Below are 24,502 nucleotides of genomic sequence, written 5' to 3'. Positions count from 1 at the left end.
AGATTGTATGACACTAATATCTTCCATTAGGTGGGATTTTGTTTTTATTTATTTATAGAATTTTGGAGAAAAGGGAGTGCTACAAATAATTTTAGCCATTTCAAATACTGGATATTTCTGTTTTGCATTATGATCGTTACAGCTTTGGCTGTTGCTAAGTACTTATATCTTCTCTTGTGTAACATATCTAACAGTTTTATTTTGTACCTTATCTTTAAGATTTTTAGATCTTTATTAATCTCAGATGGACTTCCACTACCTATACATGCTGTATAATTGAAACATAAAATGTTTTGAAGCATTTGAAACATTGACAATAAAATGTTTTCCATGATAATAATACTTCCTACATTTATTTCATGGTATCTTGAGAAAAATATTAAAAAATTAGTACATGGGGAAAAGTCTTCACTTTGCTCATATGGTGCGAGTTCTGAGTTCTGATCAGTTACTATTCAGGATGAGAGAAATGAGACAATAAGAACTACTTCTGTGAAAGCAGCAGCTTAATGCTCCATAGTGGTCAGATATCAAATAGATTATTAGGACCAATTATGAAAGGAATACAGAATGAAACAGAAAGTATCACTGTGCTGCTGTACACATCTGTAATGCACCATATAGCTTGACTGTTGTGCAGTTGTGGTCCCTGGATCTCATAACCAGTACAGAAAAAATGGAAAACTGGTTACTAGAATGCTCCGAAGTGTAGAATGGCTTCTATGCAAGGAGTGACTTACACAGAGACATTCTTTAGTTTGGAAAAAAAGAGGAAGAGGGAATGTGATTGAAGTGTGCAAAAACACGCTGATCAGAGAGAAAATAAATAGTAACAATTTTTTTTACCATCTCATCTAAATAGAATTATGTTAGTTGTGGATGTTGATGTTGGAGAAATGTTGAAACAGTACTTTTTACTTCTGTTTTCTGGTAAATGTTCATAATTCAAGTTTTGTCCAGCACACTCTGATAAGAATTGGTTAGGTATCCTGGCAGAGATCAATATTCAAGAAAAGTTTATGGAGAATAAACTCGTCATGTTTATCCCAGTTAAGAATTTCTTTTGATAGAACAATATTGTCTTACTTGAGAAGCAACCAGGCTTAAAATCATACTCAGTGTGATAAAGGGAAAAATAACTTATGATACATAGTTTTCCTAAAGTTTGAAGAGGTTCCTCGTAAGTGCTTGCAGCAGCTGACCTGTCTGTAAAATGAAAAATGTATGCCTGAAACTATTTGAAAGACTAGGACAGAGATCTGCATAAAGCTTTGCTTCAGAAATGTGTGTGGAAAAGAAAGTAAAAAATTTGAAGGTAGTAACATTTTTGATTTTATGTCTTCTCTCACTGTCACCTTTTTAAATCTAGCTGATATTGGAGCAATAACATTTTCAGAGATGCTGTTTGCAGTTTGACCTCTGTTCTTCATTGAAGGCTGAGTTCATCTAAAAATATCAACTAGTAGTCCATGCAGGCAACCTCCAAAACAAAATACTGGGAGGTATAATATAGTATCTAGTGACTTCTCAGTACCACTAGTTGCATATTCTTATAGGTGTATTCATAACATTGCTTTTCAAAACAAATCGTAACTGCAGTTGTGATCCATGTTGAGCACTAACTGCTCACATGGCAATGTCTGTATATGCACAGATCAAAAGATTGGATTTAGAAATGTAGTTGCAGAAATAGCTTTGTTTTAAAAGAAGAAGAAATATGATGCCATCATCTTCCTCCCCGCCCTTCCATGACCAATTTCACTTCTATTAAAATCGCTGGAAGAACAAAGCCGTGTAAAAGCAATTCCTCTTGCTTAGAGGGAGCTTCAGTTGTTATACTTTGAGCTGCTTTGCCAACTTTATATTTATATTGCAGATATAAATGTCATATCCTTGTTTCATGCATTAATAAACACAAGCTTAAATAAGTCATTTGGTTTTTTATGTTCTGTATAGATGTCAGTCATGCAGTCAGTCATATTTAATTAAAAAAACTCTCTTTCTATTTAGAAGCTTAGCTTTAGACACTCTGTATTAAGAATTTGGCTTTAGGTGGCCCACATTAAACTTCAGTCCAGTTTGGAGAGATTCTAGTCATTAACAGATGGTGCTGTTTATAGGTTCTGTCTCTTATAGGAAAATTTACTAGTATTGTGGTACTGCCAACTATTGCTGATTGTAAATATATATTCAAAGATTTGTACTGTGTTAAAATAAGTTTATTTTCAGGCAACTAAGAGTTTAGTTTAAATGTCAGAACTCACAGATTTGTTTGATGTTTAGAAAACGTTTACAGATGCTTGCAATTTTTTATATATTGTAGTTGAGAAATTTTCCGTTGAATGTTGAATTGCAAAGGTTGTTTTTCTTTCCAATTAGACATGCTACTTGAAATGTTTTTCCTTGTGTGTGTTTATTAAGATTGCTTGAGCTGCTTCTGAAAATAAGAATGAATAGAGTATATTTTTATTAAATGGTTGCTCATGTTCCTTTGGGTTGAATTGACTAACAGAGGTTTTTTTCAGTGTGTCCCCCCCGCTATTATTTGGCTTCCTTGGATTCTTCTGTAGGATCTTTGGTTTGCAAGAGAAAGCCCTGCTTTTTTCCAGTTACAACATAACTTTCCTGTTTTGTCAATACTTGTCATTCTTAATGGTCTAAATTACATGTAATGTTGAACCTTGAATATATTCAGGACTGAATATATACAAACTTCAGAATCTGATCCAAAGCTACTGAAGGATGCGAGAATGTGTAACCCAAATCTTCAGTGATGGTTGTGCATCTAACTCCAACTTACAGAGAGAGGGTTATTTCTCATTTACCATGATACCTAGTAAACAAAACCTACAGTCATTTCAGTTCAGTTCTTCCTTTCCCTTCTGGCCTAATTCTGATCCCAGTTTCGTTAATTGGAGCAAGCTTTGAACACCTCATTCAGTCTCCCCGATTCTCAGTGCATTTTTATTGTTGTAGTAGAATTTAAGCATCAAAGTGTTAGCTCTGGAGACTAAGAAATTCCTCTTAAAATGCAAAGGGAAAGAATTCTTTTATTGAAGTAAGTCCAGCCTGATGTTTAGCGATTGTATTTGAAAATGTGCATAATGAAAATTATGCATTTGCCAAATTTGAAATTGACTCATTATTCTAAACATTTCAATGTTTTCCTGATAGGAATCAAAAGAACACATCTCTGGCTTTGAAGCAATATAAAGTCATATGTTTAATTTCTGCCTATTCTTCGTTTTGTCAGGAGTCTCTGGTTTATGCAAACAGAAGCCTAGGAGCAGTTCCAGGTGAAAAGGTTCTGCGAGACAATAAGGAACAACGTGATCAACAAAATCGTCTGAAAGAAATAGATCATCAGCTGAAATCCCTAGAGAGAAATCTTGTAAGTCTTCTGTTTTTGTTGTATTTTTTTCCCCTCAGTTTGAAAACATTGGAGTTTATCATCCCACGTGTCTTAAAATAAAATCAAATTCGACAACCTAAATTCCTGAAGGAATCGCCAAGGAAATATACAAACAAAAGTCTCAAATAATTTTTCTTAATCTGGGAAACATATTTTTCAGTTATAATGCATGTTTCCCATTAACATAGTGTCTTTCAATGTGAAAGAAATTATTCTCCTCTCTTCCTCCCTAGAGGGGGATAGCATAAAGAATCATATATAAATACATCCTAAAAGTATTTTTTAATGGCCTATATAGTTCAGTGTTCTTTGAAGGACCAGGTCTGGTGGGAATGTTGTATATACTAAGTTATTGTGTGATTTAGTTTTACTGAATTCATTTAGTGTAGTTTTGTAACTTAGTTTGCATTTAATACATGAATTTCGTAGGTGCAAGGGCCTTTAAAATAGGAGCATATAAGTAAAATGGTAGTAAAAAATCATTACGTTTTAGAATTAGTACATCTCATCTCATCCTTTTTACTACTTTAAGTAAAAGCGGGTAGGGAAAATGTAATTTAAAATCCATGAGGATCGTATTGTTAACCTAGTAGGCAGAAATTATGTTTATTTTTAAGTCATAGAGCCAGGACTGACAAACCAAAACTTATATGCCTCTTTCAAGTAATATATTACTATTCTTTTCTCTTTCAGTGAGTATAATTTATTACATTACTCTCAAGTTACAATAAGGAAATTTAACTAAAAAGTAGTGACAGGGGAAGCTCAAGGACTTCAAGAATCTTTTTACTTGTTTTTAAATATAGATTGTAAACGTCCTGTTTGATCTGTGCTGAAAGAGGTACAAAGCAGCCTATACAGAGGAGAATTAGGAGGAAAATATATAAAACATTAAAAAAAAGATTAATTCAAAAGAAGAGTCCTAAGATGATACAGTTGTCATTTGTTTGGCCTGAAAGCCAATATTGGTATTTGGTTTTATGTTGTCTCTCTCATAGATCTTCTTAAGAGCACAGGAAGAAAATATCTTTCCTTTTTTTTTTTTTTTTCCCCAACTTTGTACAAAACTTTGAAGGTTTGCCTTGCTCAGGAATGGAACTACTGAAGACTCAAAAGAACATTACTGCACTACTGAGCTGGCAGTAGTGGTTAAAACCTGGATATATATGTGTATTCTTAAGATTTTAGACAAACTAATACGGTAGTGAACGAGAGACTGAGGTGAGATGACAGCTGGCATGGGTAACCTGATGAAGCTGGATTTTTACTAGGAAACCCCAACTATTTTGGTACATTAGCAAGAGGCATCAGTATAGGTAACTGACATAAAAGAGGTGTGCAATGAAGAAGGTGGTGATTGCGAATAGTGAGCATGGATTTACCGAGGGTGAGTCATGCTTGACCAGCCTGATTCCCGCCTTTGATGAAATGATTAGATCTGCTCTAGAAGCTGGAGGGCAGGGCCGCCACTCACTGGGAGTTAGGCTGGAGGAGTGGGCTGGCAGGAACCATACGAAGTTCATCAAGGACAAATGCAGGGTTCTGCATTAGAGAGGAATAACTCCCTCTAACGGTGCAAGGTGGAGCCTGGCTGGCCAGGGAGCAGCCCTGCTGAAAAGGACCTGGCATCATTGTGGACAATAGACTACACATGAGCCAGCAGCGTGCCCTGCAGTGATGGAGGTTAACAGCGTACTTGGCTGTATCAACATGAGCATAGCCAATAGATTAAGGGAAGTAATTACTCTCCTTTATCTGGTGCTCATTAGACTGTGTCTCGAGTATTGCATCCAGTTTTGGGCTCCCCAGTTGACACACCTGAGCAAGTTCAGCAGAGGGCCACTGAGATGATTTGGGGCTAAAGCACTTGACCTGTGAGGCTGAGGAGACTTGGTTTGTTTAACCTGGAGAAGAGATGGCTCAGGCAGAGCTAATAGTAGCTTTCCAATAGCAAAGAGGATGTTACAGAGAAGACAGAGCTGTAGTATCTTTACTGAGTCACACAGTGAGAGAACAAGAGACAATATTCATAAATTGAAATGGGGAGATTCCAACTGGACTTAAAGAAAAAAAAAATACCTCTGAAGGTAATTAAGAATGGGAAGCAGGTTGCATGGAGAGACTGAAATCTCCATCCTTGAAAATTTTACAGACCTGGCTGGACAAAGCCATAAGGCGTTTGATCTGATCTCATAGCTGACCCTGCTTTGAGCAAGAGGTTGGGCTAGAGACGTCCTGACATCCCCTCCTCCCCAGTCTGATGATTTTTTGATTCTACAAGGAAAAGGATCAAGAATTTTTATGCATTTCTCAGGTGGTAATCTTTCTTTATTATCACTACACTGAAGGAAAAATAGTAACTTTTTATGGCTGTGTGTTGTAGACATTTGTTTCTTGTGTGTAGCTGATTTTAGTGTTTTTCATGTAGTCATAAAAACATTAATATATGAGTTTGTTGTGCCAGACCAAAAATCCACGTAGTCTACCTTTGGCTTGTGGAGCTCTTTATTCAGCAGTAGACTTACCTTCTGCAGTAATCGGAGTTAGGATAAATACTGTTCCAGTTATCTTTTTTATCGCCCTCAAAAAGGGATCTCCGGTGCGGATCAAAAGCTTTGTGATTCAGATAGCAGCATAACCGCAGTGGTGTAATCTCAATTACTGTCGCTACAGTTACAAAAACTTCAGCCACTATCTACATATGCAGGGTTTATGCTGGCAGTGCTGGAACTGCACAGCCAATATGATTAGACTTCTAGCAGGTTTAAGGCTGATTTGGATACAACTACATGCAGTCCAGTCTTTGGTTTGGGAAAAAAAAAAAGCTAATTGACACATTCTTCCTGACGTCAGTTAATTTTACATACTTATGGAGTATGGGAACAAAGACTTCAGACAAGGAGACAGTGATTGCTTTAGAGGCTGTTTGCTTGTGTGTGTGTGTCACTACAGTAAGACAGCATATTTAGCTCTTATCTGTTCACAGTACCAAAACAATAGTAGAACTTCATTTTAATACACTGCTCTATTATGTTAGTTAAAAGATGGAAGACAAATAACTGAAGGAATTCTGTGGAACTTCAGTATATTGAATAGGTTAATGGGTAATCAGATAAAATGTCTACGTATTGTCATCTTTTCCTAGTCATTGACCTTTATATCACTTTTTGTCACTACTGACCTTGTTCATGAGGCAAACACAATCTGAGGAAGTGCGTCTGGGAACTGTATGATAGTCTACAGCAGGCCTGGGAAATGCAGTGGGCTGCTGACTCATTCAAATATTTTGTATAGAAATGGGTCAGTTCCAAGTCTTGGTTGGGTGATAGCAGTATTGTTTGGTATCACATTACATGCAGACTTGCAACATACCACACATTTTTCCTTGGCTAAATTGTGTGTATTTAGAATTCTAAATCAATATACTAAACTGTTAATTTTAACTGTTAACTGTTTATAAACACAGAATATGTCCTCTGTACCAATGTGTAACTCATGGCCAGACAAGCATTGTTGCATGCTATGCAGCACCTGGTAAGGCTTCATACTATCTTCTTATCCGTTGCTGCTCTGTAGCATGACTCTGAGATCACAGCATATGGATATGAAACATTTGTGTATTAGGTCCTCTGTGAGATACTTTGGTTGCCAGTGTAAATAGAGAAGTATTCAACTGTGAATGAAAGTAGGTTTTTCCTTCTAACAGCAAAGCAAAATATATAGAAAATGTACTCTTTTTTTGTGTGAACAAAGAACGGCCTTCAGAAAATACTGGGCTTTTTTAGTTTCGTGTCCTTGATACCTTCTAATCTTATTTCTGGAAAATACAGTTATTACGAGAGAAGATTGAGCAAAACAGCATGGTATCTCCTTCTGATACAATGTACATGATCGAATAAATTTTTCTTACTTGGTGTGACAATGTCTAAAAATCAGGTAACTCTTATGCAGCGTGGACTAGGCGCCTTTTTTCTATACCAAAGTAATATTTTGGCCATCAGTTCTGTGACAATGTTAGCAGAAAAATTGGTCTCCACCAGGAAACTGTGTGATGAAAAGCTAAACTGAATGCTTGGGTTGAGGGGGGCAGCGCGTAGATGGCATGTTTCCAGAATAATTTAATTATTTCTGGAAATACTGTTTGTTATTCAATAGGTGGCACTCTTCACTGTATGTCAGAGGAAGAATGCCTAGGCATGGTTCTAGGGGATATTATTACTCGTGAAAACGTTGTCATTTCTGTGGTATAAAATACAGGTTGTGAGAGGTTGCCTCTCGCTTTTGGCAAGATTCCAGGTGTGCAGCTTTTAAGGTTCAGGGGTTTTTTTTAGCTTAGCTAATTAAATTGTCTATTTGAAATTCACATTGCATTTAAATTTCTCCTTTACTCTTTCCTAAACCACTGTAATCCACTATAAAATTGGAAAGAAATTCTCTGCTCTGTGTACAGGAGGTGATTTGTCAGCAGTTAGGAATGTTATTTCTGAATGCATGGTTATACTGGGCTTTATAATTTTAAAATATAGTATTTTACAAATTTAATGTCTGAGAGATGACTTTTTAAAACGTATTTTAAAAAATCCCTCAGATAAAATCTTTTCTTGTTGTTGTTTCTTTTGTTTATTCAGTTTTGTTTCCTAGGTGGAAATTATGGGTAGTTTAACTAAGCAGAATTTAGCTCTGTGTGTTAGGGAGTGACTTACAGTAAGTGTAAAGGTAATTTTATTAATTTTTTTTGGTGTGTATGGTAGAATGCTGTATGTCTTCCCCTACTGCAAAATGAATTATTCAAATGGATTCATATAATGGTAGTTTTACTCTGACCTTCTCTTCAAGAGGGAGGAACTCATTCATCCTATTTCTGGAGCAGACTATTTAGTAGGTGCTGGCTTCTGAAATTTTAACATTTATGGATTCCTCAGTACACCTTACCTCATATGTGCTGTGACACTTCATGGTTTCAGCTAAGTCTGGGACTGAGCACACAAAACAAGGCTGGAAGATAAGACTTCAATGTACTTTACAATCGATATAAAAACCAGAAAATCTGCTAAGTATTATGCTTGAAGTAATGAAACTAAGGGCTTTGGAATCTGAGTTCCTCCTTTATTTTGAAAAAATTGTCCCCAGCGAATTAATATACCAAAGAATGTATTGTATGCATTGTTGAAATGCATTGTGAAATTTCAATCCAACTGAAATGTATCTGTACTGTGTTTTCTGGGCCCTTGCTGGATTTCTTTTAGGTTTTGGTTTGACCTTAGTTCACTTGTTCTTCATTTGAAACCATGGCTGACTCTCTCCACATTCTTTCATCTTGCAGTTTCCTGGAAACCATTGAGCTTATCTTTGTTTTGTGAATTGCATTGTTAACTGCTGCTTCAAAAAAAATGTTCAGCTGCCAAATGCGCGTTGCTGAGCATTAATGAAAAGAATTTTATATAGAAAGAATAATAAATGTAGTTATTTTTCAATTGTGGGTTCTACTAGTTGGCCATTTGCGATAATCCAGTAGCATGTTTGATGATGTGTTGAATTTCTTCATGGCAGATAGTAGATTTAAATGCACATCCAAGCAAGCTGTTAAGTAAGATAGTTTCACCTTTATTGGCTATATGTGTGTTTATTTCAAATGTCTTACACTGGAAGCTGATTCTTTCCTGCCAAAATCTAGCCACAGATGCCTGTTTTGGGGTTTTGGTTAAACATACAAATTCAAAAATACTTCAAATACCTATTGAATATATATGCATATAATTGTGTGTATGCACACCCATATGTATAAATAGTGTTACCTCTTAGCCTGACTGAGATACTGATACCTACTTTAAAAAAAAAAGTCTGCTTACTTGCAGTAAGTACTTTTAAAACACAAGCTAAATCTAGTTTGCTTAGTGTTAAATTCAAATTTATCATCAGATGTCTGTACATCTCTAGGAATTATTTTTTCACAAGTTTATGCAATTTAGTGGACCAACGCAATATGTGATTGTTAATTATTGAGGTCTTTTTTATATCAAGTCATATGAAATTACACATATTCTGTTATCTTAATAGCTGAACTTTGCAGGAAGGTGAGCAATTGGTGTAGATCGTGAAGAACAAAAATACAAAAATACTAAATATATCAATGCTGTCAAGAGCTTTGATTACCTGCAGGAGCTTGCTCCAAACGGCATGATTCTTATCTTCTTGATGCAGAATAATGTATATCTGTGGGGAACAAAACCTCAGGATAAAATTAATTATTGTTTAGTGCTGGAGAAAGTCTCACAAACCATTTCATGGTTTACCCTGCATCAGGATGGTGAGGGGGATTGTTGTTATACATAATTTTATTCCAGCTTTTTCCCTGAAACTGATTGAATTCAATGCACTTGATCCTGAGTCTGTATTAGGCAACTTCCAGACAAGAGTAATTTGTTCCTGACTCTAGCAGAATTCCTTTCTTCCCCTTTAAAGGGAAGAAGAGGGCAAGATAAAGTCCTGCCATATATTTGGAGAGTAATTTGTCAACTGTAGACAATCCTGTAATATGCTTTTCGATCACAGTGTCTGCAGAAATTAGTTGCTAACACTTTTGACCACAGGAACATAGCCATATTTTTTGACTACTTTACTTTGTGCATTGGTAGTCCTTCTAGGTTCTTCTGATATGCTGTGCAGTAACAACTAAATAGCAAACATCTTTATTTCAATTCACATAATATCATGTGGTGGCTGGTTTCTGAATAAACATATGTTTGTCCATAGAAATAGAACTTGTTTAATAAAATATTTTCATAACACGTAATTCGTTGCACCAAATAAAGGGAAAAAGGACAACTTATCTAAATAAGGTTGAGATGTACCACTTTCTACGTTATTCCTTCAGAAAGTATCTACCAAGTCCTAAAGTTGCTCACTAAGTTATTGCCAAGCTTCAGGCAGATCTTGTTTATTCAAGTTTATCAAGAATTTGTTCTCATTATGTGATTGTACAAAACTGTTTCAGAATGAAATGTGGTAGCACCTGGGAGAAAATATTTGTGTGAAAATCTTATTTTCTTCACTTAACAGCTACTACACACGTGAAGAGAGGAATAAGACTAAGAGCAGATTGATAAAATTTAAATATTTCACTCATATGATTAAAATAGATTTCCTATCGATTGTTTTTCATAGTACTGTGGACAAGAATGAAGCAGCTGCTAAAAGTATTTATAATAAATAATTTGAAAACTATAAATTGCATTAAGACTTAATATAATTCAATATTTTTTTGTATAAATGTTAAATTTTTAACATAAAATATATTAACATATTAATCAGTTAAAATTGTAACGATGTTTCTGGTTTGTATGGAAAATTATTGAGATAATATTTACATAGATGCTGGAGCCACTTAAATTGAACTACGTCCCTATGATGGTAAGTAACACTGCCAACTTGCATCATAAGTATTAGTTACGCTTTAATACCGTGTATGAGAAGTCATTGCTGGAATTTGATACCTGCAATGAGACCTGTTTTAAACATAATGGGTTTCTAAATAAGAATGATCAAATTCTCTGTCAATTCAATGTACTAATCCTCCTTCTCCCAAAATGTAGAGAGTTTCCAGTTAAGATGACGGCTCTGCTACTCATTTGCCCCAGAATGCGTAGGAGAAAACGGAGAAGCATCTCCCTTCTTGTACTTCTCAGCTAATTTTGAACAAAGGAAGCCTTTTGTCTTTTTTTTTTTTCCTCCCCTCTAACCACTATATTTGTTCCCATTCTCTTTCCCAACGTCTTGCATATGATCTCATTTTCTTCTGTAGAATTGAGCTTTCTCATCTTTTTTCTCCTATATATTATGGTGTTTGCCATCTTAAAATAACAAACAAACCATCTTTGACTACCCACCCATCTCTAAATTAACATGGTGCTATTTATAGTCATTGTTCGATCTCCTTCAGTTTTCTGTCTCTAATACAATTTAAATTTAATTGTAACTGCACCACTTTCTTAATTGTCTTTATTTATAAATGGCATTCAACACCAATGAATTCAGATCAAACAGATTCTTACTGGAAATGTGTTTTGTCTTAGATGATGACAGAATTCATGAAAACTGATTTGCTTCAATGCTCGTATATTATTCGCTCAGTATATCCTTTATCACACCCTCTGACCTCAACAGATATGATATAACAGTGTTCTTGTATTTGCTTATTACTTTTTTTACGATGCCGTCCTTTTATCTACCCCCTGACCTCTCCCACCATCATGTCTAAACCAGGTTGCGTGTATCCACTTGCAAGGCCCTTTTTCATTCCTTCTTAACTCCCCTTTCTCTCAACCTGTCATCTTTAGTTCATGGTTGAGATAAATACATGGCTTCAAAGCAGGACAGTGCCCTTCATCACCCAGTTGTTATATTTTCAAACAATTGCTTATTGCTCTGTTCCCCTCATGCCTAAAGCCTTTTCAAAACACTTTTCAGTGAATTGATGAGGATCGTTTAAGACAGTCAAGCATATTGATCAGTGGAGCTTCAATGTCTTCCTGGTACTTGACTACCTGTGTATATATAGCTTTTGTATGGATATACTTACAGGTTTATTTGGGATTTTCTTTTCAGCTCTCTCTTCCTGTGTTTGCACAACATCTAGCACCACAGTTCAATGCAATGACTATGGTTTCTAGCTGTGGTGGTATTAAAATAACGATTAAGAATTTCTCTGGTTAGTACAGGTGTCCACAGCATAAAATTTTCATCACTGAAGTGTGCATGTCCTTTTGAGGCAAGGAGAAGGTATTTACTTGTTGTTACAAATCTCTGTTGGCAAACTTAGGAGTTCCTCATTCCTTGCTGCCAGTTAGTACTGTTCTTTAATCTCTGTAGGAAAGAAGTCTTGTTTTTGTTGGCCTGCTTGCACCCTGTGCACTAGAGAGAAATAGTCAGGGAAGAGCGTCTGTTTCTCTGCATGTGTTGTAGGGGAAGGCTATGTTTCTACTTTGTCCTCAGATATCACATTCAAAATGAGAGAAGAGAAACAACAGGGCTGCTGTGGAGGAAAATTTCTGGAACATGTACTTAGGTGTAGTTTATCCTTTATGGGTGAATATTAACATCTTGATTTTTTGATAAGTAGCATATAAGTGCACCTTTCCATCTTAGGGTTGATGATTATGTAATTTAGAGTCTGCGATAAATGTCAACATAGAAATTTTTTGGCTTTAAATTTATCTTAGACATGTGTGTCTGTATGTCTGCAGGTACAAACAGTGTATTAGAGCTTTAATCTTTTCCTCAGACACTTTAACTTGTTAGGCCAGGATGGATGTGTAATCAAACAGCATCTCTAAAAGCGGAGGGCATAAAGCACAGTGCAGATGCACAGGGTGCTGATACTCTTGTAAACTACATCAAACTATTTGACAGCCATATGGGGCTCCTAAGCCAAAAACATCTTAAATGTCCTAGCAGGATGTGACTTTTATAATAAATATTTGTAATATTGGTGTTGACATCTCATGTATTTCAGTTTAAGCTATATAATCGTTTATGTATTTTCACCTATAAAAGGCAATAGTATTAAAGAAAAAAGTTATTTTCAGTATGATTCCTAAGACTATACAAATTCCATGAAATCCGTAGGTAAGATGGATATTACCATTGATTTATTAACACAAACTGATGGCATACTGTGATAAGTCTGATAATCGGAGGTTTACGACAAAGCTTAGTTGAATGCTAGAAGTATTTCTGATGGATTTTTGACTTCTAGAAACAGTTCCCTGAGGTGACAACAGCAGTATTTCTAGCGTGAATGCAATAATTTTCTTTTCAGAAACACTGTAATCCTATTTACAGAGTCAAACAAAGTTGGCTTGAGAAAAGCTTTGAAAGTTTTGTCTCATTGATCTAAAAATTACACAGCATATTTTTTAGTAATGCTGCACAGTGCAGGCCAGTATGAAAAAATATTTAGGAGTTAGGATGTCCCTTTTCCAGAAAATCGTCACTTAAAATACTCCCTCTCATTAGAATCTGAGGAGCTAAGGGCATATAAACTTTTGATGGAAAAATTACATAGATACCTAGCATTCTGCTACTGAGTATTCATACTGGTTGCCAGTTTGGCAAAGTTGGGCATCTTGTGGCCTATGTCATGCCTAAGTCTGTTTTTTAATTCCCAGACTGAGCATTCCTTTGTCTATGGGCTCTGTTTGCTAGACATACTCAGAGCATGCCAATACAGCCCAAGCAGCCATAAGTACAAAGCGTGTTACCAGTCATGATCAAGATTATGCCCATTTTCTTTCAGAAACACAACCTAGGAAGTTAGCATCTGTCTTAGAGTACTCCTCCACTTTCTTTAACCTCAACAATTTCATCTCAGTGGCTTTGTCTCCATTTTCCTTCACACAAGAGAGTGACCCAACTCCTATATAATGTTTTTGTAAGTTTGAGAGGAGGAAGGACATCATCTCTCCAGTGGTGAAATTAAGATATTCATCCAGGAACACAAAAATCAGGACCAAACCAGCATAAATCAGAAGGACAATATTTCTCTAGCTCAGCGATGGGCAGGATGCTGCTCCTCTGGAAGAAAAGAAGATGAGCACTGCTTGTACAGACTTTGATTCTCTCATGTAAAATGCATAAACAGATTATTGTGTGGGGACTAGGAACTTCCTTTTTGCAGATGACAGTCTCATCGTTGATCTAGATTAATGCTTTCTAACACCATGAGTTCTGTTTTTGCTCGTGCTATGTTTCAGGGCTGTGGTGAAGAGAGTTTTTATTCAGACTTGCCTATGTCCTTGTCATTGAGGTCTCCCCTCATAAAAAGGGGAAGTAGGTTGAGACTTAGGAATCATTTTCTGAGCATTTGTAACTATGAAGGGCAAGTGTAATTGTCATCACACAGGGTGATTGCGTGTACCTAAGAGGCATGGCCAGATACTTTGTGATAAATCCTAATCTTTACACAGTCCTCTGATTCTGAAAGAAGCAGGGTTCTAGGTTCTTCTCTTTGGCTCTTTTCTGTTGTCTGATTTAGTTTTGGTTTTGATTTCCCCGTCCCCCCATTATCTCTTCATTTTGGCACTTTCTGCTTACAAATATTGAGAAATGTACATTGGTACATAATAGTGTATGATAGTGATCGTTCTTTACAAGTTTTCGCTTCTAGAGTACTTATTTATGGAGATATGCTTACTAAATGGTATGTTCCCTTTAGTTTCACCTATTCAGGTAGTACCTAAAAAAGAAGCCCATTATAGTAAGTTGATATTGAAAGACTGAAGATACTGACTGGACTTTGTAAGAAATGTTTTCCTCTACTTCTTAATATGACCCATTTTTGTTTTTCTACTCTGCTAATTATATTTAGGAGAGAATAGGTTTATTTGAATTCCTTCCTTAGAAGTAGTCCCACTCTTTTAAATTATTCCTTCAAGAGTACTTGCACTATTTCTTCACAGGTTCTTTTTTTTCTTTTTTTTTTTTTAATAATTTAAAGAGTAAACCGAATAATGTAGTCAGTTCTTTGTCCCAAATGCAAAAAGCAGTCAAAACACACCTCCATACTAAGAATCTCCCTTTGTACGCTCTCTGTGACTGTCCTGTTTTTTAGAGCACCTCCACGTTCTTCATGTGGTTGTCTTAATTTTCTGACATGCAGGGGGCTCCCCATCCCTTTCTGGTGGGGTCTAGTTGTTGTTCATATCCTGGTCGTAGTCTTTTCTGCCTGGACTATTGATAGGCATTGGTTAGAGGGTACATATTTTTCTTCTGAGTGAATTTATATTCTCTAATGCCTTATTGCAAAGTATAATTATACTGTGGTATATATATGTATGTATTGAACACTAAACAATATTTGTTGCTAAGAGGAGTATTTAACTCTAAATGTTCTGAATGGTTTCACTTTCTGTGATGTTGATGGAAAAAAAGATTAGAACTAGGTAACTGCTTATACAAACATGAACATGTGGTTGTAGCAGACCTTTTTTCTTCCTAAGCTGCTTTCTTTCTGTAAATGAAAGCTTTCCTTTGAAGAAATCTCAAGGAAAAGTGGTGTCTCTCAGCAGGGAGTCTTCATTCTACAGGAAACAAATAAATATTTTGTGCCTGTCCTCTGCTATTGGCTTAAGTGTAATAGAAGCTTATTAAGAGAGTGCTGGAAGCTCCTGGTTTGTGAGGAGCAGCCTACAGGACTTCGCCCTTTTTGTTGAAGCCATGTGTATTACTTTCTCAATTTCATAGAATCTTCTTATTGACAAAGTTCTTGCCAATGCAGGCTTTTGCAGTTAGTGCTCTTTCTATTAAAAAAATCCAAAGATTCATATATTAGGATAAGAAGGTTTGCATATAAGTATAGCACATTTTAAAAGTTTTTTGATTTATCATGTATTTAACAAGTATACCTGTGTAATTGGGAAAGTAATTAGAGTTGTTTATTGCTAGAATTGTCACTCATATGCAATATCTTGTACTAATTTTTTGTTTAAGATAATTGATTGGGGAAATAAAATCCAAAAATACTGACAAGTGTTTTTATTACTAGTGTTTTTAGAGACAAAGCTAGAAAGCAGTAATGGGGAAAGTGACTTCAAAGTGATAGCCACAAGCAGCTAAGAATTTTTAGTGTAATAAAGCAGCAAAAGAACAGTGACCTTTTTGGTATTGTGTACAAAGGAAGGCATTGTGGCCTGTGTTTGTAAGAGTAATTTCAAGTACAGTGTGCTAATGGATTCAGGGTACTTTTTCCGAAAGGCATGTCTAACTTGAACTTATATAATAATAATAATTAACTTGAATTATGTGAATTCAAGAAATGGCAAAAGTAAGTCTTGAAATAGAATATAGAGAGTATGGACTTGTGGAGAAAGTATGGAAATTTGTGGAGAAAGATTAAAAATAATAATTATGCATATATTAATCAAACTCTTTATGAATGATACATATAAAGCGTAACCTGTAAATAGATCAGGAGTATAGATATGAAGCATGGAGAGAAATAAGTGATGTGTAATGAATTCATGCAAACGATCATGATGCAAACAAACATCTTTCCAGCTGTAAATAGTAAGAAAACTGAATTCTCAGTGTTTGAAATTATTGTATGAATAACTTTGATAGCTGGTTTATTCTCTGTCTCATTACCAAGTGACTTTCAGTGACTGTCTAGTTTCTGAAGGTGAAACAGTGTTGCTTGTTTTTGAGTGCCTACACCTATCAAATAATTTTTGATTGGAGGAGGAGGAGGAGGGAGGATTTGTGCCATGTGAATTAATTTTTTAGTATAAGTTCCGATACAGAAATGGCCTTTTAACTTTTCTTTGTATTCTTTATTTTTCAATTACTCGTACTTCCTTATCTGACAATTTGTTTTTTAAACCTTTATAATAGAATATTTCTAGTTTGTTTATGAAGCTTTGGTACTGAAGGTAGGAGTTTCAGGTGCAATATTTTAAAGCTAAAAAAATAAAGCATAGTATTGGAAACTGAATTGATAATCAGCTGCAAATTTAGATTCCTTACATCAATGACATGTTTTTATTCTCATAAAAATAAACAGAAGATAAATTAGATGGAATTTATTCTATTAGTACATGGTATAGGAATTGCATTTTTTTTTAATGCAAGTGTTGCTTCATAAGAGGGTGTTCCTATTAGGAAAAGTAATATCTGTATCTTGCTTGTTTTAATACCAGGGGTTCACAACAGTATTTAGCTACAGAGAAAAGTGAGTGAGCAAATCTTTTAGTTAACCTCCATGATTATGCATCATGCCCTCTTCATTAAATAGATCTAACAGGGAGAAAAGCCAGTTGTTTCTAATAATTTTCTAGTGCTTTTGTGGCTTGTATACTTCAGTGTTCTGAAGGTTGGATAGAACTACCAGACCATAAAATCCAGCCAGCGAGAGATCTGGAGCTAAGAGAGCTCAAGGATTTATTAAGTGATGTGAAACTCTATTGTTTTGTGCATGTGTTACATAATTGCTGTCAATGCAAGGCTGTTAAAATTCCCTGCTAGTAATAACACAAATACCATTTTATAGCTTCAAGAGGAGATAAAAGAAGTTTCTTAGTCAGCACTTCAACAATATCACAGCACATGTCAGTTTTATTATTCTGGGGCCTTCAGTTTTGGCAGATGCTCTCCATTCTGGCTGTGGTGTGGTAATTACCATATAAATTAAGCAGTGAAATAAGCTGAGTGTAGCCTTATCCCTGCTGCCTGTAACCAGGTTGCAAGTACCGCAGTGTGAAACAGGCATAATTCAGGCTGATTATATTTAGAAGGCCACATTTTGAAATGCTGGGCCTTTATCTCTATTCATGTCAATTTTAAAAGTAAATTGAAGCTGTTTAGTTGCTGTGCAAACAGAAGGATCATTCTTTCTCCACAAGGTACTCTTCATAATAGCATTCCAGGAATTAGTTTAATCCATCCAGGTTTGATTCATAGCCACTAATTACATTTCAGCATACATTCTAATGCTTCAAATTATATGTGTCCTTACTTTAATGAGTTGTAACTAGTCCTTAAATTGAGAGCTTTGCAATTTTCTTTTATATCTAACAGGCTTTACTCTGGATTTTATGGGATTAAACTACTATGGAAAGTCTAGGAAAGTGAGCTGAAATGAGTGGATTTGTTTTCTTTTGCTTTGTGTTTTAGTCCTAATTCAGTTAATTCTGCTCATCTGGGAAGCCTTGGAAATTTTTAAATCAAGAGTTCAAATGCAGATTCCTCAGATGATAGTGATAAACCAAACATTTTCCTCCATGTGATAAGTAACTGCGTGCGTCAAGAGTGGGCAAAGTAAATAAAGATGATGTGAGCGACTGATGCTTTTTAAAATCAGAAAAATTGTGTTGGAAAATAAAAGCCTCAAAAGAAAAATAGTGTGTTACGTAATTTTTTTTTTTTTCTGGTATTGCATTACAGAAGTCAAAGCATTTTAGAGAACTGGATATGTCATGAATGGTGTAGTGAACACAAAGAAACATGGCCAGGATCTTGGTGAGCTGGTGACAAAGCTGATGATGTAACTGCAATCTTCTGATTTAAATTCTTTTAAATTTGGTGTCATGGAAAGAACTAGAGCAGAAACTCGTGACATCAGTGTTAGGCTACAGTTAATTATCTTTTGCTTTACTAGACTATTTTCTCTATAGATAAAATGTGAATCTGCAAAATTGTTCGCTGCTTCAGAGATAAGTTCTGATCTTTTAATAAGATGGAAAGTAAAATTAGGGATTTTGATTCTTGTGCTTACTTTTCATCTCTGAGGGGTAAGTTACAAGATATTATTTGAAGTTATTACATTTATAAAAAGTATCTTTATTATATTCAAAACAGAATAAAATTCGAGTTTCTATCTTCTCAATTTTCAAGGTACTTTTGGAATAAAACCTCTTTTCCCTGTTTTGGTGATTTTCTTCAAGTATAGGATTTGGATTTTCTTTAACACTCTTGACATGGAACTGGCAGTGTAAACAGTGAAACAGAACTGAAATAATAGGATTTTTAATCTTTAAATATCAGAATTATATTTAACTACAGTAGAAATAAACACCAATGCCAGAACAATTCCAGCTCAGCTAATTTTATTATTCCTACTTAAACTCCTCTTTGGTGTCAGGTATTTATTTTTCTGCCAGTTGTATGTTGTTTGGTTGGGGCTTTTTTGCTTTCCTTTCTTTCTAATGATATGCATTGCTCAACAGTTGACTGACTTATTCTTCTAACTGACAACTTAGGTAGCTTCATGCAGCACTTCAGTGTCCTTTAGAAACAGAAGTGCTACGTAAAAATAAGCTGTTATTTGAATAACTTGATTTTGAATTGTTGGATATTTGAATTGTTAAATATTAGGGTAATCTTTATGTGAGCGTATTAAATACATTTTGATATAGTTAAACAAGGAGAAGAGGCATCTCCAAGCTACCAGACAGATGGTACAGGACATTAAATAACTTTTTCTGTTTTGGAGAATCCTGTCTTTTTCTCATTTTTGTAAGCCCTTTCTGAGGAGAAGAGAAAATCAGATACACCGTTTAAATAATTATTTTCTCTATGTGTATCTGCTCTATACATTGTTATTAATTCTTACTATATAATTGCCCTCATTAGGGCTCTTTTGTGTTTGCATTTTCTTAGAGATTAAATCGATTAGGACATGCTGTAATTCTACAGAATCTTTAGAGAATTCACGGAGGAGTATGAGTGGTCATAGAGATCTGCCTGGGCAGAGTAATTTTAAAATTTGATGCCGAAGTTACTACTTGGTTTTGATACTCAGACCTTTCAGTAAATGCTTAGTTTAGCAGCCATGCTTGGAATGTCTGGTTTGGTAAGACCTTCACGAAAGCATTTTCTGTGGTTTACAGAAATTATCTGAGAACACAGCTAACATTGGATAAAAACAATTAATTGATGTTGAGAATATGGGAAGGGAAGACTTTGGTTAACCATTAGAGATGTGTCACAGTTAAAGTTTGATATGCTGTTGAGCTTGCTTCGCAAGCAAATACATAGAATAAAACACCTCCAAGCTACTAATTATATTATACTACTTGACTTATTATTTGGATTTTTGCCAGGTAGAAAATGATTAGGCGAAATCTTACTTGTACTTTCATAGTTGACCTCCCTGTAATCCCTTGGAGGAAAAAAAACACAAAACCAAAAAACATAGGAAATAATACTTCATGGGGAAAAATCTGTTTGAATATTGGCAAACTTAATATTGCTTGTGGAAAAACTGCATTACACCACCATCCTTCACTCTTAAATGTTATTAATTTAGAACTTTACTTGTCATTTCTTTAACAAAAATACTTGTAAATACAAGTAAAATACTTGTTGCACCTGACACAGTGGCACTGAGTATTTGATGCGGGTAACCAAGACATTGGTAGAATCTATTACAGTAACTCCAGAGACTGGGTTATTTGGAAAGTGCTCTTGACAGCTTTAGCTGTTGTTTTTCCTTCTCTACTGTCTCTCAGGCTCTCTGTTTGTAGTCTCTTTATTATTATTTGTAGTATTTCTCTTTGCGTCTCACAGTATGGTTAGTCCATTTGCACACTAAACACGGCAACGGTAGATCTCAGTACTTACTTGTAGAGTTAGGATGCTACCACCTATGGTTCTATGCTGTTCCTCTTATGTTTAGTCAGTTTTGAATATGGAGTAATATTGTTTACTTGTTTAAATTCCATTGAGCATGCAAATAACTGAAAACAAATTTCACTGTGAGGACAACAGATTTTAATGTGCAATTTTAATCTTGATTTATAATTTTCCCTCATTTTGTTTCTATAACACAGCATGCAGCAAACACTTTCTAATTCAATTTGTTCTTAATCTTCCCCATTTTAAACCATTTCTGTGGTTTACCTAGTTATAACTTAATTGAAACTATGAGCTGCCGGGTGATGTGCAAATTCACTAACTATATAAACTTTAAGGTAGGTTAAATTAAGTAGTGATATACACTTTTGGTACAGGATACCAGAATCTCATGCAGAAATACAGTGAACTCATTTATGTTTTGATGAAAGCTAGAGAGAACAGTCAAGTTATGTGCTAATTTGTTTCCATACATCTTTAAGCCTTACTAGGTCATTTTTCATTAAAAAAGAAAAATTGCTGCTTTAAAAAAGCCTACACTCCTCTTCCAAATGTGACCAAATGTGATATAGTCAAAAGGAAACTGTATGAAGTAAAAATGGGAATGACTTTGAGCTCTTTAATACCAGGAAACTGCTGATGTCTTTTATTAAAGTTTTAAAAGAGTGTAAAAGCAAGTAAAAAAAAAATTCATATAAAAACAATATAATATGCAAGATTGAAAAATTATGCCCATTCTTGTGGGTTTTATGGTATAGCAAGCTAAATTTTGAATTTAGTGATTTTAACAATTGGTCCAGCTGAACTAGCTAAACATTGTTCTATAGGACAGCATTTCAAGTGCAGTCTAATTAATCATTAACACAACTTTGTGAAATGAATGCCCCCTGCAATGAGTTTGCTTCATCTACACAACAGCCTGTTATCAGCCACAGCTGAAAATTGTAGGTAGTTTCTGCTTTGAAGCGAAACATTCAATTCTTGGTTACTTGTTATTGCAAGAAAAAAGAGAAAAAACTTCTTAAAATCACACTTAAAAGATTAATTTGGACTGAAATTGCAGGAATGTTCTTTGAATCATTCTTGCATAGCCATCTAGTGTAAAATGCTTTAAAGTAGTTAATATGCATATTTCAACTTGGTGAACTAGTATTACATTGGCACAAAAAAATGCAGTCTGCAAATAATTAAACAATAATTAAAACAAGAATAAACTAGATTTCTTTTAGTACTGAGATCATACTTTTGAAAGCTGATGTTCTCTCAGCCTTTTGAGTTTCTTTTTGTCAAGAAAGGGGAAGTCTGCCCAAAGTTCTCTGTACTGACAGATCCTTCACAGAATCCCTAGGTACAGAAAGCAAAGTGGCTTATGCATATTGCTCTACTCTGAGGGTTTAAACTGTAGATGCAGAGAGTTAGGCAGGTGTCAGATAAGTTCAGAGAGGGAGATTCCTTGCATAAGACCACTTATAAGTCCATATATTCACTTTTTCCATAGGTAATTAAGATTTTTTTTTTCCTGAATAATCTGGTAATTCATATTCTATTAAAACACTACATCTGTTTCAGATAAGATACATATAAGTGCTTAAATCATTACAAGAATGACCACTATAGAAAATCTTGATCTTACATAAACAAGTGCACAATGCAAGAAAGTGGAATTAATGTAGCCATAGTCCTGCATGTGCATTCACGTGCTGTCTGTGAATGCTGTTTGTGCTTGGGTATCAGCCTGCCTAAAAGGTATAAAAAAAACCTCATGCAGTTTCATAGTTTATACTTGAAATGTTTAAGGGATCTGCTGAAGTCTAAGCCAGTTTAAGGTTCTAAGCTAAAGCTAGTCATAATCTATGCTCATGACTGCCATTAGTAACATTAAAAAGTCTGTTAGACTGATTTTTACCAATTTACTTTCTGAAGAACTAGAAAGTAGAAAGCTGTCCTTTCATTTTGAGCACAATACTGTTATTCTATATTTTGAGTACAGGAGGAGTATTACTGCTTGGATAAAATAACAACTCTTCCATTCTCAGGCCCATCTAGTTTCAAGGAATGTCATTTATGTGGTAATTTCCTTCAGCATTTATTGCCTGTCTAAATCTTGAATGAATCAAATGGAATATATTACCTGTGGCATAGATTTTAAAATAAGATGGTCTTGAATATCTCTTTTGGGGGGGGATAGCCTCATGCTCTGCTGCTTCTTATGCTTTCTTAAATCTTTGTAAATTAGTCATTCAGAATTACTGCTTCTTTTGAAAACCAGTAATTTTATGTAGATATAAACATACATGCATAATAATCTTTACCGGTAAACTAGCTAATTGTTTAATGAGCTATAATCTTTATGGGTTTTGGAAAAGAATTTATCACAAATGTTCAAGCTGGAGAATCAAGAGCCTTATTCTTTGTTAGGTTTTTGTTATTGTTGTGACAGAGAAAGAGCGGAATATCTATTTGAAAAAGAAGATTCCAAACCAAAATAATTTTCTTGAAAACATTTTTCTTCTTCTTCTTTGTAGATATTTTGTGTTTGAGTAGCCTTCGCAGTGAATTCTGGAATAGAAAACTACCGATAATAGAAACAGTGGCCTTGTACCTTGGACTTCTCTAGTGAGCTGCTAATGTACAAGTTGTTCAAAACATTTATCTAAATACCACAAATATTTTAGTTCAACATAGAAAGTATCAGATACATAGTTTTGAAATAAACTGGAATAAATTAAAAAAAAAAATTATTCTTCCATGTAATATAGTTTTGACTAAGAAGGTTTTCATAGATTCATAGAATCATTTAGATTGGAAAAGACCCTTAAGATCATCGAGTTCAACTGCAAACCTAACACTGCCAAGTCCACCACTAAACCATGTCCCTAAGTGCCACATCTACTCGTCTTTTAAATACCTCCAGGGATGGTGACTCCACCACTTCCCTGGGCAGCCTGTTCCAATCCTTGCCAACCCTTTCAGTGAAGAAATTTTTCCTAATATCCAATCTAAACCTCCCCTGGCGCAACTTGAGGCCATTTCCTCTCGCCCTATCGCTTGTTACTTGGGAGAAGAGACCGACACCCCCCTCACTACAACCTCCTTCCAGGTAGTTGTAGAGCGCGATGACGTCTCCCCTCAGCCTCCCCTTCTCCAGACTAAACAACCCCAGTTCCCTCAGCCGCTCCTCCTAGGACTTGCTCTCTAGACCCTTCACCAGGTTCCTTGCTCTTCTTTGGTTCTGAATGACTTCTCTTAAATAGTAAAGTTATCACTAACATAAAATATTTACTGTGATAAGTCAAAAGACCTATGTAGTGTTTGAACAATAATAATACCTCAATCGTGCAAAGCAGTAAGGAAAAAGAACTAGCCATTCAAAATATAATACTTAGGCTGAAACAGCAGTATAATATAGAACACAATGAATGATGTATATTTAGCTCAGTACAGAATCTATTTTGCATCTTCTAATTTTTTCAGAGTTAATACTTAGGTTACTTGTTTTTATTGGAAAAGGGGAATATTGGTCACAAAACTATTACAGCCATTACTATACAGAAGATGTTAGAAATAGTTTTCCTCTTGAGTTACCATAATTCTCTTTTCATTCTCACAGATTTATCAGGACCATTCATGTAAAAAATAAAGCAGTAGGAAATGTCCTAGGCTTATTTTCTGTGGAAGAGATAACAACATATACAAGTCACAAATGTGTTACTCGTATGTTATTGTTTATAAAAGCAGGATGATAGTTTGGCTCAGGGTGTCTGAAATGTCAATAGTTCATCTCTAGCTTTTGGCATCCTTTAATTATGACTATGGTTTATTGACATATATCTGTACAACACAGTCTTTAATAAAATGGGAAACCTTCCTATAAGTGGGGTTTTGTTAGTATGACAAGTAGACTAAACAGTGAAGATGATTAAGTGTTAAGAATTCATATTGGATTTCAAAGTGTTTTACTTCAGA

General features: G+C 35.0%; 1 protein-coding gene across 5 annotated transcripts in view; it reads left to right on the top strand.

The window, feature by feature from the left end:
• Nucleotides 1-24,502, top strand: part of FSIP1 (fibrous sheath interacting protein 1) — an 85,736-nt gene that overhangs the window by 23,786 nt on the left and 37,448 nt on the right. For all 5 annotated transcript variants that reach the window (XM_075151809.1, XM_075151806.1, XM_075151808.1 and 2 more), the window contains one exon: nt 3,254-3,391. In XM_075151809.1, coding sequence (XP_075007910.1) covers nt 3,254-3,391 — 138 coding nt within the window. The remainder of the gene's footprint in view (nt 1-3,253; nt 3,392-24,502) is intronic.

The sequence above is a fragment of the Calonectris borealis genome, chromosome 5, assembly GCF_964195595.1.
Source record: "Calonectris borealis chromosome 5, bCalBor7.hap1.2, whole genome shotgun sequence".
Taxonomy (NCBI): domain Eukaryota; kingdom Metazoa; phylum Chordata; class Aves; order Procellariiformes; family Procellariidae; genus Calonectris; species Calonectris borealis.
This window is presented reverse-complemented; position numbering and strand designations above follow the sequence as displayed.